The 18,150-nt window shown below is 39.0% G+C and overlaps 3 protein-coding genes across 4 annotated transcripts; 2 read left to right on the top strand and 1 right to left on the bottom strand.

Moving 5' to 3' along the window:
• Positions 1 to 3,155: 3,155 nt before the first annotated feature.
• On the bottom strand, positions 3,156 to 4,979 carry LOC125586318 (GLABRA2 expression modulator-like). 2 transcript variants are annotated; one of them, XM_048756315.1, is made up of 4 exons: positions 4,544 to 4,979; positions 4,366 to 4,467; positions 4,012 to 4,298; positions 3,156 to 3,514 (listed from the first exon to the last, which is right to left on the bottom strand). In XM_048756315.1, exons 1-4 carry the CDS (start codon positions 4,821 to 4,823, stop codon positions 3,326 to 3,328), a joined length of 858 nt encoding a protein of 285 aa, XP_048612272.1. In that variant the 5' UTR covers positions 4,824 to 4,979; the 3' UTR covers positions 3,156 to 3,325. The 2 variants fall into 2 exon arrangements, with proteins under 2 accessions (XP_048612272.1, XP_048612273.1); XM_048756316.1 differs by having other exon boundaries at positions 4,012 to 4,283; positions 4,544 to 4,972.
• A 6,989-nt stretch (positions 4,980 to 11,968) lies between these two features.
• On the top strand, positions 11,969 to 12,729 carry LOC125586133 (secreted RxLR effector protein 161-like). Its single transcript, XM_048755951.1, has 2 exons — positions 11,969 to 12,586; positions 12,646 to 12,729. Exons 1-2 carry the CDS (start codon positions 11,969 to 11,971, stop codon positions 12,727 to 12,729), a joined length of 702 nt encoding a protein of 233 aa, XP_048611908.1.
• Positions 12,730 to 13,962: 1,233 nt separating this feature from the next.
• On the top strand, positions 13,963 to 16,698 carry LOC106429383 (uncharacterized protein At3g60930, chloroplastic-like). The gene is made up of 4 exons (XM_048755950.1): positions 13,963 to 14,619; positions 14,674 to 14,911; positions 14,988 to 15,559; positions 15,641 to 16,698. Exons 1-4 carry the CDS (start codon positions 13,963 to 13,965, stop codon positions 16,457 to 16,459), a joined length of 2,286 nt encoding a protein of 761 aa, XP_048611907.1. The 3' UTR covers positions 16,460 to 16,698.
• The last annotated feature ends 1,452 nt before the right edge of the window (positions 16,699 to 18,150 follow it).

Genomic DNA, 18,150 nt, shown 5'->3' with positions numbered 1-18,150 from the left:
AAATGATAAAGAGGTGGATGTTGAAAACCAACATATGTGCCCCAATTTATGTGACCTTTGCATAACTTACAAAAGAAAAAAGAACCACATCACTTTAATTTTTTACCACATAAATAAACATAGATAAAAGAAGATGAATCCATGAAGAAGTTAATGCTTACCAGATTGCGTGTATACTATTCTATCTCGGTTACGCTATCTCGTACTAGTGCATCTCACTCAAACCTCTACTGAAAATTATACAAAACACACACACCACTGATTAATAAAGCTAAACCCTAATCAAAAAGCATAAACCAAATAAATGTATATAATATGTTTTACTATACACAAACCTCTACTTAGTAAATCTAAACCCTAGGCAGAAACCTATAAACCCAAATACAATCTATAAATTGTTTTCTAATATTGGACACTTGAAGGCACACTTACTTGATTAGCAAGTTGCATATCTTCTATTCCATATAGTCTAAATAATATAGTAAATGAATGTTTCAAATAATTAATTTTTTCCAGTGATGTATCCATAGTATGAAATGCAAACAGCAAGCTCTCCCCACGAAAAAAATACAAAAATACAAGACATGCCACTGATTAGTAAAACTAAACCCTAATCAAGGAAGCATAAACCCAAATAGAATGTATAAATATGGCTTGCTATACACAAACTTCTACTTAGTAAATCTAAACCCTAGGCAGGAACCTATAAAACCCAAATACAATATATAAATGTTTTTCCAATATTGGACACTTGAAGGCACACTTACTTGGTTAGCATGTTGCATATCTTCTATTCCATATAGTCTAAATAATATAGTAACGAATGTTCCAAATAATCAACTTTGTCCAGTGATGTATCCATAGTATGAAATGCAAACAGTAAGCTCTTCCCACCCGAAAAAATACAACAATACAAGACAAGCCACTAATTAATAAAACTAAACCCTAATCAAGGAAGCATAAACCCAACTAGAATGTATTTAATATGGTTTACTATACTCAAACCTCTACTTAGTAAATCTAAACCCTAAGCAGGAACCTATAAACCAAATACAATCTATAAATTGTTTTTCAATATTTGACACTTGGATGCCATTTACTTGGTTAACATGTTGTATATCTTATATTCCATATAGTCTAATAGTATAGTAAGCAAATCTTACAAATAATCAATTTGTCCAACACTCGAGAAAAATGAATTTTATATTACAATCAATCACACAAAATTACAGAGAAGAGAACTATCAAATTTGAAAACATGACATATTATTATATATTTAAGAAATAGTATAGAAATATGTCTCAAATAGTATGATACCCTTACATAAATAAGTAACACTAAAATCTATATACTATACTATTCTTTTCACCGTATATAGTATGGATGGAGAGTTTCATCTTCTTCATTTCTTTTTTTTTAGACATGTTAATGGTGACCACACATTTACTAGGCTCACAATCTTATTCTTCATCACCCATATAAAGTTCGTCTTCATCTCTTTCTTTTTCCGACAAGGCGACATTATTACTGATCCGCCGTCGTTATTCTTTACCACTGTTATTAGAAAACAAAACTAGAAACAAAACACAGAGTATTAAAGTAAAAGCATGATTGTAAGTAATCAATGATTTAAGATAAGAAGAAAAAAAAATGAAAGAGTTTTTGTGTCTGCTCACTGTAATCCTTCACCATGAACACAATAGAGTTTTTCGGGAGGCGTTACACATCTGAACAAAATTGATCAATCTTTCTAATATTTACTAATAAAAATAATATTTAAAGATATGTGTGATTATTAAAAGGTATGACTAACAAAGGGACACGAGTAACATTGCCACGTTAACTATTATTAAATTTTGGTTTTGTTTGTAGGTTTCTCCAGTTATTCATGAGGGCAATATGGCTATTATTTATAAAAGAAAAGCGGTGTATCGGTGAGTTATGATATTTAGATAGCTAGTGAATTATTAATTGTTTGAATGTTATACGGTCCAATTCTTTTTTTTTATTATTATTACTATACAGGAACTTACACTAGATTGAATAAGATCTCTGACTAATATCCACAAGAAAGATTTTGGTTCTCGTGAACATTAACTTGTTATAATTTATTCTTATGAAACCTCTTCATCAACTTTGATCACCACATTCGCAGATTTAATATTCCGAATTAGTGATTTACTTATGCTATTCCTTAAAGGGAAAGAAAAAAAAAGTAAAATGGGGGGATAAAGGTTAAAAGAAAAAACAAGGTCAAAATGTAGAAAGTTGAAAAGCCTGTGAGAGTGCATGTAGAAAATCGTTCCACATGTGATAAAAGAGTGATCAGTGTGGGGGGACCTTCATAAACTTACCCCAAGCTTCACAGAATTTGAGCCTCTCTTTGCTCTTTGGCCCTCAGTTTCTTGCTTTTCCCCCTTTGTCACGCTCAGTTTTTTTTTATTTTGATTCACGTTTTTGTAGTTTTGACATATTCATTATAGGAATCTATTGAGTTCTGCTATCATTGCCATGTTATGTGTGAGTTGTAGTCTTGTAGACTATGGAAAACTAATAATATCGCATACATAAACTACCTTGGTAAATTTATTTAATGAAAGTAACTTACAGTTAATTTATGTAGAAAATTGTCATTGTTTCTATGTATACTATTAACGATTCAATTCTAATATTAAAATTCGAAAGCGAAAAAAGGTCCCTTTTTTTTTTTGTCAGGATAAAAAAAAGGGACCATTTACCAAAATTCAGGTGAAACTGATGAATCATAGAAGTTAAGGACCACATTATGGTACTACAGATAATTTTGAAGTAGAGAAACCGTGAACAGAATCAGGAGAGGTGGTTAAAAAACAAAACAAAAAGTGGTCCTTAGTGATGGTGAAACACATTTGAACTGTACAAGTTTGGTAAGTGATTCAATGAAACCAATGCTTTGAACTAACTTCACTGGTTTTCGATACATCAAAATAAGGAACCAAGAATGCTATATATACTGATGATTTCAAGAACTCAAAGGCAGTTAGGAGTCTTACATTTTGACTATTACAATAAGTTGCAGCATACACACACACACGTCATGGTCTTTCTCAACGCCGTTATACAGCAATCAATATAACACCTAATGGAACGATATGGCACAAAGACAGACATAATATAGCAAAAAGAATTTTAGAGATTATATATTTGATGCAAATAATGTTAATCGAGTCTTCTGTAATCATAATAACTAAGCAAAAAAAAAGAAAAAAAAGAGAGAGTATCTCAATCATCAATAGGCTTAAAATGGTCATCAAAGAATCCACCAAGTGTGTGTGTATCAATCACTCACACTGACCGTAAACCACTGTCTTGCAAAGATTCTTGCAGAGAGGTGACAGCGCCTTCGTAGTTCAAGAAACCCATGAACCAGAACTCATGATTGTCTACCGAAATCACCTGTATGTATTTGTCGGCAGGATTCACTATGCTTGCTGATGGGTTCACTGCTTTAAGTTGATGTAATGGTATAACTACCTGTTTAAACAAACAAGACACCAAAAGTGTTAATCAAGCAGAAGTTTATTGAAATGTATAAAACAAAGAACAGAGATGAAAGCTGACGCTCATCGTAGCAAAGTTTATTGCACTGACAAACTGATGCCAACGAGTGTTAGTTAAGCAAGTTTACTGAAACGGGTAAACGATTTAAAGTGATGCTAACTTATTGAATAGTTTAGAGGTAACAAAAGATGAAAACCGATGCTGTCGCATTACTACTCTCACAAATCCTACACAAAATGAATCACTCTTAGGAAGCTTATTAGTTGATGCTACTAACAATTAACAACCCATAACGAGGCATTGTCTTAAGCATCTAGCAACGATGAAACAGAGGAGTGTTTATTTATAATTACTGGAGTAAGTTACAATGCACTAAATCTAAATAAGACAGCTCATCCTAGAGGCTACTACAAACAATTCATAACTAGGCATTAATTCTGATCAGACAAGAAGATATATGGTGTTATTACCTTGTAGTAGCTCCATTGGGTTTGACCATCATTTTTGTAAGATAAAGGGTTGTCACTAGAGTAAGCAAGCTTAGCAGTGGATACATAAAGAACTCCCATAACAGGGCCAGCCGAGGTGGACAAGTAACATGCAAAAGAGTTCAACAGCTCTTCTTCTGGATCGGTCTCAAAGGTTTGTCTGAAAATCTTCTCGTACCCTCCTTCTGCAATAACCTTGGTACTCTGCGCAATTCTTCCCATAGCAGCATCGGCAAAACTCGGAGCAGTCCTCACTGGTCGAGACATCACTCAAAAGTACAAACATCATTCAGACAAGATCCCATTGTTGTAATAAAAAAAAAAAAAAGAACTTACGATGCTGCCACGTGTTCCCGGCGAGGCTCTCCGTCTTCTTGGCAGCTTCAGCAACTTTCCTTCCCCATCTCCCTAGCGCTCCTTTCACAGACTCCATCGTATCTGCTCCAATATAAAAAAAAAAAAAGAGATCAAAGTTTAAATCTGACCGTTACGAAACCTAATGTACACTCTTAACCTTTTAACGAAGTCTCTGGGGGAGAACGAGCAATGTACGGATTAGATCCGGCCGGGTAAGACGAATGATCCGGTTCCTGAGACCCGGAAACCAATTCGGGGCTCCAATGGACGTTTTTCTTCGATCCAGTTCGAACCGGCGGTTGCGCCGCTGTTGGGTCGCTCCCTTTCATCTCGATGCTCGCATTGCCGCCTCCCTTCTTCTGTCCTTGATCCGCAGCTTTCGGATCGACGATCGGCTGCGCAATCTTCACTTCGATATCTGACTTAGGCGGCTCCATCGTTCGAAAATGGCTTCTTCAGGGACGGATCGTGGCGCGTCAGGTAATAATCGTTGAGACGGAGTTTGAATTTTTGTGCAAGGCATTGGTGAGAAAATGAATAAAATATTTATTTATTTAATTTGGAGAGCTTTGGAATAGAGAGGACGGGAGGTTACCGGGAAGACAGGTGACGAACCGTAACAAGTGATTGGCATTTTTAAGCGGCTATGAGAGATTATAAACCGGATTTAACCGATGGTGGATTGATTGTCACGTCTTTCTCTACGTTACATGAGACCATAATTATTGATGTGGTACATTGATCATTTTGTAACATAACTAAAATGTAATGCAATATTGTCAACCAGGGAAAAAAGAAGAAATTTAAAGGTTTGAAAGAGATTGTCTGGAGTTTGTTTAAATTTCTAAACAAAAAAAAAACTCCCTCAACCATTTTTTTTTTTTTATTAACCTGGAAGTATCTCGGGTCTATGGAAGAGCCCAGACTAATCCCCAAGTGGATGTGCAGCCCACAGATAGACCTTCTCTCTGGATATGCAAATGGACCCTAAAGCATAGGTTCATATCCGTGCGGGGTGTCCAGAAACATCATGAGGTAGTTCCCTCTAACAGGGTTCGAACTTGCAACCTAGGAGCAGGAAGGAGCCCGTCCTTACCATTCGTCACCCATTCAATCTTTGTTAGCTTTGTAAGCAGGACACTTTCTGAGAGATAATTATAAATATCTATAACTTTAATCTGACCCAAAAAAATTAAAAATATATATAACTTTAATCATGAGTCCATGGCTGGTAGTAAGGCGCGCCATGTTCATTTCTGCATAAGACTAGTATTAAGTTTAGTTCTAGGTTTGGAACAAATGTATATTGTTTTAAAAAAAGGATGGTGCTATGTCAAGTCAGGGTATTTAACAGTCCAAAATATTAATGTAGCAACCAAAATTTTAAGACAATAAACGGAACCTTAACACGTTTAAGAATTATACTTCATGTACTCTAGAGTTGTACCAGTGAGTGAGATTAGTGCATATAGACATCTTGAGGCAGATCGTTTTTGCCTCTAAATGTACCTTTTTAATTGCTTATCCGCATATAACAGGCGTTCTCAGCCAATACATCGGTTTCATACGTTGTTTATTCAACTGCATTTTTATTTTTTTTGTAGTCAATTTCCCTATAAAATCTTAAACAAGTTATGTGCAGGTTAAAGAGATTAAAAAAAAAACATTTTGGGCTTGACAAAAAAAAAAACAAAAATTGTTAGCTTAAGCCACCGTCCACCAAAAGCCAAGGGCTTGTAACTAGTTCTATGAATTAAATTAATTATATAATACTACTTTGGTTAATTAGAAAATATGACAAGGTCAAGGTTTCCAGGAAATAAAGATTCAAATTATACATTTCTCACGAAGATACAATTAATATAAGGTCAAACAATTTTGTAACTTAAGTGAAATACTTTGTTAGGTAGATTTCAAATTCTAATTAAGTACTACTCCATCCGTTTCATTTTAATTGTCGTTCTAGATTTATGCACACAGATTAATAAAACATATGATTTTGTATATTTCCAAAAGAAAAACACAATTATCTATACACCTAACCATATTTCAACCAATAGAAAATAAAATAGAGAATCTTAATAATAAATTTTGCATTGAAACAATAAAACGACACTTATTTTGAAACGAATTTTTTTCCTCAGAAAGACAATTAAATCGAAACGGAAGGAGTGGTAACTAAGGATTTCAAACTGTAATACTCTCTCCGTTTCAGTTTAGTTGTCATTGCACAGTAATTTTTTTTGTTTCAAAATAAATGTCAATGTATAATTTTAGTGTCAAATTTATTATTTTATATCTCAATCTATTTTTCTATTAGTTGAAATGTGGTTATGTTTATTATAATAATATTTTTATATAATAAATATACAAAACTAAATATTTTTCTAATTTGTGTGCATACATTTAAAGTGATAACTAAAATGAAACGGGGGATACCAATTAGAAGCACTAGAAAACGGGAATGTGTGTTAAGCGGTTTCCATATGTATAATTAGAAGCATTTTCTTAAAAGACGTGAAACACTAAATTTTTATCTTTATGAAACAAAGAAAGTATATCAGTATATATGGTATCTAAAATGATAACTTTTAAACAATAATAATTTAATAAAATCAATTAATTTTGTGGAAGTTTACATTTTTTTCATAAAAATACAAAAATAAAAATTTTCTTCTAAAACATCTATTTTTGTGAAACGAAGGGAATATATATTAACTCTCCTAAATATTAATTAAATTAACATTAAGTTCATTAACTAACATATGACAGCTTCGTCCACCCTCTGCCCGCGTGTATACAGTCGAGATGTACCACAACTTTTCAACATAAACAATTATAATACTTTTATAAGAAAAGGTTAAATCCATGAGACAAGACATACTAATTATGAATCTTGTGAATATAGCTCGGGCTTCGGCAATACTGATGGGCCGGAAGCAATGTTATTATGACTTGGACCAAGAACACGCAGGCCCACTCCAGCTAAAGCACCTGATCACATATAAATATATTGTTAGTATGGTCATCAGGTTAAGCCGTAGAAGCACAAGCAGATTGTTACAGAGCATACATCAACAAGTATTCATATCAAGGGGAAATGCAAGGGGAAGGAGACAACAATACAAGATCAATAGCTTAGGCTTAAGTCTAGTTGATCTAAGGGTTTTGTTGTATTCTCTTGTGAAGAGTATTTGATACTTGTGTAACAAACTATCTAGAACACTAATTTGGTGTCTCTAGAGTCTCTTTTGATCTAGTGGATTTTGGAAGTAGGAGTTCTCCCACGAGACATACTGCGCCGAGGGCCGGGAACTCGTTAAATTGACTGTGTCGTTACTTTCAGTTTAAACCTAGATCTAAGACAAACTTGAAACCTAAGTAACCTAAGCTAAATTCTTCTACTAGTGGTATCAGAGCTTCCGGATTATTAAGGCTACTTAGGAGAGAGAGAGACAAAGTCATATCCATTACCTATTCGATTAGGCATGGGCGTTCGGGTACCCGTTGGCGTTCGAGTCGGATTTTTCGGGTTTTAGGATTTTCGGGTTTACGCTCCTAGGTCCCATACTAAAATTTTATTAGTACGGGTCGGTTTCGGATAATAACACTTCGGGTTTGGTTCAAAATTGTATTGCGTCCTAAAACCCATAAAGTAATCATATATCGTACGGATTCAGGTTATATCGGTTCGGTTCGGATATAACCGAAGTAAAAACAAAACTTTTGAAACAAGACATAAAGAAAAACATCTAAATTAAATAAAAATTAATCTATGACACATAAAATTGATAAAATAACAATAAAATGTTAAATCAAACGTGAAAACAAACATCATTTGTAAACAATATGTATTGTTTTATAGAGAGTAGCCTTTTTATTTCAATGATCAAATGATAAAATACTTATTTATAACTAATTGTGTACTTAAAGCATTTATTAAGATTTTAATATTTATTATTATATATCATATTGCCACAAATATTTAATTTAATAATTGAAATACTTATATATATTTCAAAATATTTATATTGACTATTAATTTCGGATTTTTCGGGTTACCCGTTCGGGTTCGGTTAATAACACTTCGGGTTCGGATATTTTTTATACCACCCTACAAGACCCGTTCGGGTATTTTTACATTTCGGGTCGGATAACGGATCGGGTTTTTCGGTTCGGGTTCGGTTCAGATTTCGGGTTCCGGATTTTATGCCCAGGCCTATGTTCGATGGTGACTTCGAAGGAACGTGTGGATATTGATCGGTTCGAGGGTGATGGTAATTTCGCCCTATGGAAGGTGAGGATGCTTGCTCACTTTGGAGTGCTTGGACTTAAATCCATTATCACTGACGAGAAGCTTCTAAAGGAGGGACCATACGCAAAGGATGAACCCGAGTCTGCCATGAAGGACTCGGGAAAGGGACTTGCTGGAATTGTTGACCCTGCACCTGCGATAATCAGAGAAAGCCAAATACCTGATTGTGCTGAATGTTGGGAACAAGGTACTAAGAAAAATTCAACATTGTGAGACTGCTGCTGCAATGTGGAGTACACTGAACAATCTCTACACAGAGACTTCCCTACCCAACAAGATTTATCTACAGCTCAGGTTCTACACTTTCAAGATGGTTGACTCAAAATCTATTGATAAGAATGTTGATGACTTCTTAAAGCTTGTAGTAGACTTAAAAAATCTGCAAGTTGAAGTATCAGAGGAGGTTCAAGCTATTTTACTGTTGAGTTCTCTACCTGTTAAGTATGATCAACTCAAGGAGACTCTCAAGTATGGGAGAGACACATTGAGCCTAGCTGAGGTAACTGGTGCTGCAAAGTCTAAAGAAAGAGAGTTGATCGAGAGTGGTAAGTTCACTAGATCAGGTGGAGAAGGTCTGCTTGTAGACAGAGGCAGATCAGAACAAAGATCCGGAAAGGGCAATGGAAAATCATACAAAGGAAGATCTCAGAGCCGACATGGAAGATCTAAGTCACATTCCAGGAACAACAAAAACACTAAGGGGTGTTTCGTATGTGGAAAAGAGGGTCATTGGAAGCGTGATTGCCCTGAGAGAAGATCAACCAAGTCGCAAGACTCAGCAAATGTAGCAGAAGAGGCAAAGCAACCTCTAATACTCAGTCAGCACTCAATACACGAAGGACGAGTGGGTGATGGACTCAGGATGCTCGTTTCATATCACACCTGATAAGAGCTTCTAATTTGAATTGGAAGAATTCAAGGGAGGCAAAGTGTTGATGGCAAACAACACTCACAGCAACATTCAGGGAATTGGGAAAATTAAAATTCTAAATCCAGACGGTTCTATGGTTATCTTAACAGGAGTTAGATACATACCAGATATGAGCAGGAATTTAATTTCTTTTGGAAACCGCAGGTTGTCGATATGAAGGAAGAGATCTTACAGTTAATTTCTACAAGGATGATAAAAGGGTTCTTTCTGGAAGATATCATTTGGGACTGTATTATCTTCAAGGGACAGTCTTAAGAGGAGAGGCTAATCTATCTAGAGCAGAGAAGAATATGACTAATGTTTGGCATTCACGCCTCGGTCATATGAGTCTTAACAACATGACTGAACTTGTCAAAAGGGGATTTATCATTGACAAGGATGTTAAGACATTGGATTTCTGTGAACATTGTATTATTGGAAAGTCACACAAGCAAAGCTTTCCTAAAGCTAAACATGTGACTAATGGGATTCTGGAGTATGTTCATTCTGATTTATGGGGTTCTCCTTCTATACCAGACAGCCTTGCTGGGACTAAGTACTTTGTTACTTTTATTGATGACTTTTCAAAAAAGGTCTAGATTTGTTTTCTGAATACTAAAGATGAGGTATTTTCTAAGTTCAGAGAATGGAAGGTTGAAGTTGAAACTAAGACAAAGAAGAAAATCAAGTGTTTAAGAACATAAAATGGTTTGGAGTTCTGTAATAAATAGTTTGATGATTACTGCAAGAAGGCTGGGATTAAGAGGCCCAGAACCTACACTTATACCCCGCAGCAGAATGGAGTTTCAGAAAGAATGAACAAAACAATTATGGATAAGGTGAGATGCATGTTAGCCGAATCTGGCTTGGACCAAAGCTTCTGGGCAGAAGCTGCATCTACTGCGATCTATTTAATTAACAGGTCTCCTAACTCTACGCTGAAATTCAGAATGCCTGAAGAAGTGTGGTCAGGTTCTAAACCTGATTTGGGACATCTCAGAACGTTTGGATGCACTGCTTATGTGCACGTAACTGAGGAGAAAACGGGACCTAGAGCCATCAAGGGAGTGTTCGTGGGATACCCTATGGGCACTAAAGGTTACAGAGTTTGGATAGAAGATGAAGGCAGATGCAGAACAAGCAGAAACGTTGTCTTCAACGAGGAGGAGCTGTACAAGCACACTGTTGCTAAAGGAAAAGAAAGCACAAAGGTGACCAAGAAAGCGGAAAAATGAGCTAAGAAGAAGGTTTCATTCAGTGATGATTTGATCAGAGGACTTTCTCCTCCTGTCGAATCCGAAGGCACATCTAATCAAGATGGAGAAGAATCATCATCTTCTAGCTCTAACAGCTCAAGTGGCCAAGAACAAGATCACGAAGTTGACAGTGAAAGTGATCACGAGGTTGAGAGTGAGAGTGGTGACACTGAAACTCTAGACACCTATGTTGAGGATTTGGAAGTTCAGGAATCAAAATCCTATGCAGAAGCTATGAGAAGTCATGAAAAGAAGCTATGGAAGCATGCTGCAGAAGAAAAAATGGAGTCTCACAGAAAGAACAGAACCTGGGATCTCATTGATAGGCATGCGAAGGCAAAGCTTGTTGGATGCAGATGGCTATTTAAAATAAAGCCAGGAATCCCAGGTGTTGAGGATACACGATACAAGGGCAGATTAGTTGTAAAAGGATACTCTCATAGAGAAGGAGTTGACTATAATGAGATCTTCTCACCAGTTGTAAAACATGTCTCCATCAGGCTTATGCTAAGCATTGTGGTGAATCTAGACCTAGAACTAGACCAGATGGATGTGAAAACAGTTTTTCTACATGGAAGCTTGGAGGAAAGAATTTTAATGGAATAGCCTGAGGGTTTTGTAAAACCAGGAACATAGAACAAAGTGTGTCTGCTGAGAAAGTCTCTGTATGGTTTGAAACAGTCTCCAAGGAGATGGAACCACCGGTTCAACAACTTCATGAAGGATCAGTTATTTGAGCGGTGTAGCAAAGACTTATGTGTATACATGAGAGATGTTAAAACCGACAAAGCCGTCTATTTGCTCCTCTATATCGACGACATGCTGATTGCTTCAGGAAATAAGAAAGCGATCAAGGATCTTAAAGAGAAGCTGAGTGGAGAATTTGAGATGAAAGACATGGGAAAAGCATCCAGAATATTGGGAATGGACATCATCAGAGATAGAAAGAAAGGAACATTGATTCTGTCTCAAAGAAAGTACATTGAAAAAGTGCTAAAGACATTTGAAATGCAGGACGCCAAGGCTGTAGTCACTCCCACCTCGTCTCAGTTTAAGCTTCAGAGTCTAACAGAAAAAGAATGGAAATAAGAAGCAGCGCATATGGAAAGGATTCCTTATGCCAGTGCTGTAGGAAGCCTAATGAATGCAATGGTCGGGTCGAGGCCCGACCTAGGATTTGCAGTAGGCTATGTTTGTCGCTTCATGAGTAAACCAGGAAGGGACCACTGGTCAGCAGTTAAGTGGGTCCTAAGATACTTACATGGAGCGTTGAATTCAGATTTAACATTCAAAAAGCATTCTACACTACAAGTAGAAGGTTATTCAGACTCAGACTATGCAACAGACATTGACAGGAAACAGTCAGTAACAGGCTATGCATTCAAGTTTGCAGGCAATACAGTTTCATGGAAATCATGTCTACAATTAGTGGTTGCACTATCTACTACAGAAGCCGAATACATGGCTATGAATGAAGCAGCTAAAGAAGCAATGTGGCTAAAGGAAATATGCGATGAACTAGGTTTCAAGCAACAGGGGATCAAACTCTACTGCGATTCTCAAAGTGCCCTAGCTCTAGCAAGAAATCCAGTCAATCACGAGAAGACTAAGCACATAGCTACCAAGTTCAATTTCATTCGAGACCTAGTGGAAGCAGGAGACATTGTTCTAAACAAGATTCATACAAATGTTAATCCTGCAGATTTCCTAACTAAGACGGTACATGGTCAGAAGTTCCAGCTTTGCTGTGAACTTTTGAATGTCCACTGATGAGATAGGAAGACACTCCAGGTGACTCTGGTTGTCTAAACTCCACCCTCGCAGATCACAAGCAACAAACTCATGTTAGTGACTACGAATGAGGAGTCAATTGATGGCTAAAAGTATCGTGACAGAAGAGAGGAGATGTTACCTGGAGCAGAAGCAGAATCGAGAAGTGTTCTCGGTTCAGGTGGAGAAGTTCACCAAACATCACCAAACATCACCAAACAGTCACGGGTTTGGCATTATGGAAGTCGTCACCAACCATTTTTTCAGTACAATCAAGCCTGCAACAAGCTACCCAAAACATATGTCAGTGACTAACTCGAGTATGTTACAAGACAAAAGGATTTGTTGAGAAGTTCAGTTGAAGGGAAGCAAAGCGTGTTGAGAGCTCACTGAGCTAAGGCAGATTACTCAGATCAAGCTACAGGATCATCAGGATCGTACTGTGAGAGACAAGGTTTCACTTCTTAGATTTAGGTTAGGTCAAGAGAGATGAATGAGAATCGTGGGCTGAATCCCGTAAATAAACTTGAAGAATGAATATGATTTTATTGATGAGTTGAAAGATGATGAATACAAAGGAATGTATCTTGTGATGATCAAAAAATACGTAATGCTTTTAATCTAGTACAAAAGTTGATCCATGAAAAAAAAGAGCCCCTTGTCTTTTATCTTCTCCATCTTTATATAGTCTAGGTTTCGTTGGCAACCCTTCAACTGTTCTCCTAGATATTTGGCTTCAATTACGGAGCTCGCTTTAGGCTCCTCTTGACCGAGTCTCTTAAGGTGTTAGCTCACTTTCTGTCGTGACCTCTGCTATGATGTCTCCCAGGTCCAGTCGTCAGCTCGGCTTTCAGCTCCCTTTGTTATGATGGGCTTATCGCAACCCACATGCTAGCTCACGCTTATCGGTACCTCACCTGAGGGTCATATTCGGGTCCAACAGTTGCCCCCAGCTTCCGAATAAAATCCTTTGTCTCGGAAGCTAGAATCTAGCTATCGATCTTATCTTTTCGTTAAGATAATGATTAGTTCTTATCCTATTTAGATTCAGCTTACTCGATCTAACGGTCTTTATTACGTTTGGCAGAATCTATGGTTCAGATGGAGAGGGTTTGAAATGACTTTTCCGAATCTCGAGAGGTGATGGGATATAAAGCGGTGAACATTAACTGCTAGCCTTCCACTTTCTCCACGCCTCCGTTCGGTTTTCAAGGTAACTTCTCTCTCTTTATTTTACTGCGATTTTTTTTATCTTCCTCGTTACTTTTCTCTGCAAATTCTCTCCCAAACCTTGCAATCGATTTTCTCCTTAACCTTCCCATACTATGGATCATCCGAAAGAAGGTTCCGGGGAATCCGGGATGCCTCCCTCTGCTTCTGGAGCTAAACTACTGAAAGTTAAGCAAGAAATCGGAGCCAAGATGAGGAAGGGGAAAAAGACAGCCAGGGAGGCAATCGCGACCAGAGTTTCTAAACGGAAGAAGAAAGACGATTCTAGTGGGAGCAGTCCTCACTCGCCTTCGTTGCTGAAAAATCAAGACGTGGTTAACCTCATGGTTCAAGCTCTCGCCCAAAAGGAGCTTGGCCGTGCCTGTAATTCTGACGAAACCCCCGAGACCGCTCCGGAGGGTTGGTTCTGTTGCCATGAGAAGTACATCTCCAAGTCTCACTTGAGATTTCCTCTTCCGACCCTACTGCTTGATCTACTAGATCATTATCAGTTAGCCCTTTCCCAACTCTGTCCCTCGGTTATCCGGGTGATAAACGGCTTTATCACTAGGTCCAAAGAGGAGGGGGTTAGCGTCGGTCTTACCGAACTTATGAGCCTCTTTTCCCTGAAGGAAAGCGCCTCTAAGGAGGGTGGTACCGGGACCTACTACCTCCCTAGTCGTCCCAATCATGTTATCTTCAGATTCTCTAGTAGTGATGATGACTGGAGGAAGAAGTATTTTTACGTTAAAGTTGATCCTTCGACGGTTCCTGTGGGTCGGAACCTTAGGGTCACTTGGACTAATCCATCTGGTTAGGAATTCTAGGGATATGCTTTTTTCGTTTTATTCATTTATGGCCGAGTAACCTTTTGCTCTGATTTACTTGCAGAAATCGAAGATCCCCCGAAGCTCTCTACCAAGCTCACCAGGGCTCTATACCGCAAGTTGCAACAGAGTCCCTGTACCTGGGTGGCCTACACCACTTCTCGAATAAGTGCAGCCAGATTCCCAGATACCTACAACGCCTCTTTCCAAGATCCCATTCCTGCTGAGAACCTTGAGAGTGAGTTCTTGTCCGAACCTTTTCAATGATTTTATCGCTTTGAAGTTTTTAAACTTAAGGATTTCCATTGTTCCAGTTTCGGCAGGCGATTCGGTTGTATCGATCTCAACTGGTGCTAGTGCTTCGGGAACTGAAAAGTCTCAGCCAGGTGACATGACTCTGCGACCGTCATTCCGTTCTAGGGGTAACCCCTCTAAAGCTGCCAGTGCTTCTCGTGGAAGCGACAGGAACCAAGGAGGATCGTTCCTTATCTCAATGAAGGAAGTTTTGGACGACGGAGGATCCAAACCTGTTGTCGAGACTACTCCAACTGAGGTTGTAGCTCAGGATGCTGCTCCTCTCCCTGAGGTCCAGGTGCCGGAGGCTGACTACCAGGCTCCGAAGGGTACCTCTGAGATCGAGCCGTCGAGACACAAGAGGCCCAGGATCGATCAGGGCGGAGCTTCCATCCGTTCTTCTTCCTCGTCCTCTAGAGGAGGGACTGTTGGGTGGAGCTTTACCCATTCGAAGCCTGGGTCGATCCTGGATGACTCTTGGGGCCTAGCTGCGATAATGAGGCACCTGAAGAGCGTGGGATGTCCCCTTCCAGCGCTCAAGGACCTGACTAACCGAGATGAGTATCTCGATATTGCCCACTGTATGGGTCAGGTACGTGATCTCTATCTGTTATTTGTTTACATTCTTTGGAGACGATGATATATATATATATTTTCTTTGGATTTATTGCAGTTGGCTGGGGCTGTTAACAGGGCCCAGCTCAGGTTTGAGAATGCTCTGTGTGCTGCCCCCAATGCTGGTGAACTTGCTGAGGTTACCGAGATGGTTAAGGCAGCCAAAACCGATCTTGACCAAGCCCGGGTTCGAATTTCTGAACTCGAAGCCGAAGTGACGAGGCTAGGCTCGAAGGCCGATGCTCAGCAAGGAGAGATCGAGAGTCAAAAGCTCGATATCCAGGTGAAGAGCAGGAGGATCAATGATTTAGAGGCTGCTCGAAAGATAGCTGAGCATCAAGTACGTGAGCTCATTGCCTCATCCCGGGATAGCCAGAAGAACAAGGAAGCTGAAGTCAAGCTGGCTGTCAGGGAAGGGAAGAAAGAAGTCGCCGAAGCTTACGGCAAGATCCTGGTCTGTGTTAAGGAGAAGTTTGCTAGGAAGAAAGATGAGGTCGACGCTTTGGTGTACGCTCAGGAGCTCCAAGCTAATGCCGACCTCTTGAAGGATATGCTGAACAACAAGATCCAAAGCGTTGAAGAGGAGTACAACCAATTGGTGGCCTTATTACCAGAAGCGACAACTGCGTATGAGAAGGCTCAAGTCTCTGACTTCTCGGTCAGCAAGCTTCCTCTTCCCCAGATCTCGGAGAGTTCAGGTACTTTCGAGATTAACATGTTTAATCCATCCTTTTCTGGGGAGTATGGCTCTAATTTGGGTTTGATGGCTCCTGACTTAGCTCCAGTCGAGGCAGCAATAGGAGGTGACGGCAATGTGGTCGATGAGGGAGTTCCTGCCGGTGCTGGTGATCCGATTCAGGAAGAGAAGGAAGATTGAGAGCTACGGCTCTTTTAACTTTATGTTTTGTGTTTTTAAGACTTCGGCCTAAGGGCTTTGTTTCGTTATGTTTTGTGACTTAGTGCCTGAGGAGGCCTTTAAACCTTAACGCTTGCTGGATTTCAATAGCCTGGGGAGGTTTTTAAACCCTTTCTTATGTTTAAATCGTGGCTATTATTTCTGTTTTAAGTTTTTGAACTTAACCTCGTTTCATTTAATCATAGTGATTGCGAATCTCAGATGAGTTGTGTGCCGTCATCGTTGAGTCGGATTAGGACCTTTAGTCTTTATTTATGATAAGCATTTAGCTTAATGGATATTCGGTCGTGATAACCTTAAAGAGGAGTTCTTGATTTTAGCTCGGGGACCTGAGTCCGATTCGTAAGGTTCTGGGACCTGGTTGTTCAGGTTCGTAGGAACCTTTATTTAGATTCATAGGGACCTGAGTTAATTCGAAGGACTTCGAGGCCTTTGAAGTTTAACGGATGGAATTGAGGAATTTCGGGATTTTCCTGATTCTTTAGGATTTTAAGACTTTTCGATTTTGATAAGGGTTTCAAGACCTTCTGGTTTTGATTAGGATTTTAGGACCTGGTTGATTGTTAAGGATTTTAAGACCTTGCTGATTGTTAAGGATTTTAAGACCTTAGTTTATGTTAAGGATTTTAAGACCTTGCTGATTGTTAAGGATTTTAAGACCTTGCTGATTGTTAAGGATTTTAAGACCTTAGTTTATGTTAAGGATTTTAAGACCTCTGGGTGTATTAAGGATTTTAAGACCTTAGGTTCAGGTTTTCAGGGACCTGAATGTATTCGAGATTGTTGAGCTTAGGTCCCGATTTAGGGGGACCTAAATTTTCTTGGAGGGTTTTAAGACCTTTGATGTTTATGAAACTGAATCAATCGTTTTATTAATATCAGATATCAGAGAATACATGATTCAGATTATTTACACAGTAACTATTTTTAGGCTAAGTGTTCTTGGTAACACCTGCCCCTTTGGCTTAGGTGAGGAGGTTGGTGAGAAGAGGTTGGGGCTGCACTCATGACGGAGTTGCCTACGTACCCAGTCAAGGGATCAAGCCAAACGTAGTTCAGGGGTTTTAGGTACCTAATGATAGTATCTTTTGAGGTTCGTGGCATTCCACGATCGGATTTCAGGTACCCCGGTTCGTACCTTCTGGAGTTTGTAAACTCCGGGTCGTACTATGTGGATAATTCGGTAGGGTCCTTCCCAGTTGGTTCCTAACTTTCCAGCTCCCGGTTCCTTTGTTCCTTCGAACACTTTCCTAAGCACTAGGTCCCCTACGGCGAACTGTCGGGGCCTTACTTTGGAATTGTAGTGTCGTGCCATTGCTTGCTGATAATTTTGAATGCGAAGCAAGGCTTGGTCTCGTCTTTCCTCGATCAAGTCGAGGCTATCCATCAGGAGCTGGTTATTAGCTGCGGGATTTGAGGTGCAGAGCTCCCGTCTGAGGCTACCTGCGGTGGTTTCTGCTGGGACGACAGCCTCCATCCCATAAGCTAAGGAGAAGGGAGTTTCCTCTGTAGCTTTTCGTGGGGTGGTTCGGCAGGCCCATAGTACTTCGGGTAGTTTTTCCGACCAAAGCTCCTTTTGGGCTCCTAGGCGTTTCTTGAGGTTTGCTAAAACTGATTTGTTGGCAGCCTCCGCCTGTCCGTTCCCTTGAGGT

Source organism: Brassica napus, chromosome C4 (genome assembly GCF_020379485.1).
Source record: "Brassica napus cultivar Da-Ae chromosome C4, Da-Ae, whole genome shotgun sequence".
Lineage (NCBI taxonomy): Eukaryota > Viridiplantae > Streptophyta > Magnoliopsida > Brassicales > Brassicaceae > Brassica > Brassica napus.
This window is presented reverse-complemented; position numbering and strand designations above follow the sequence as displayed.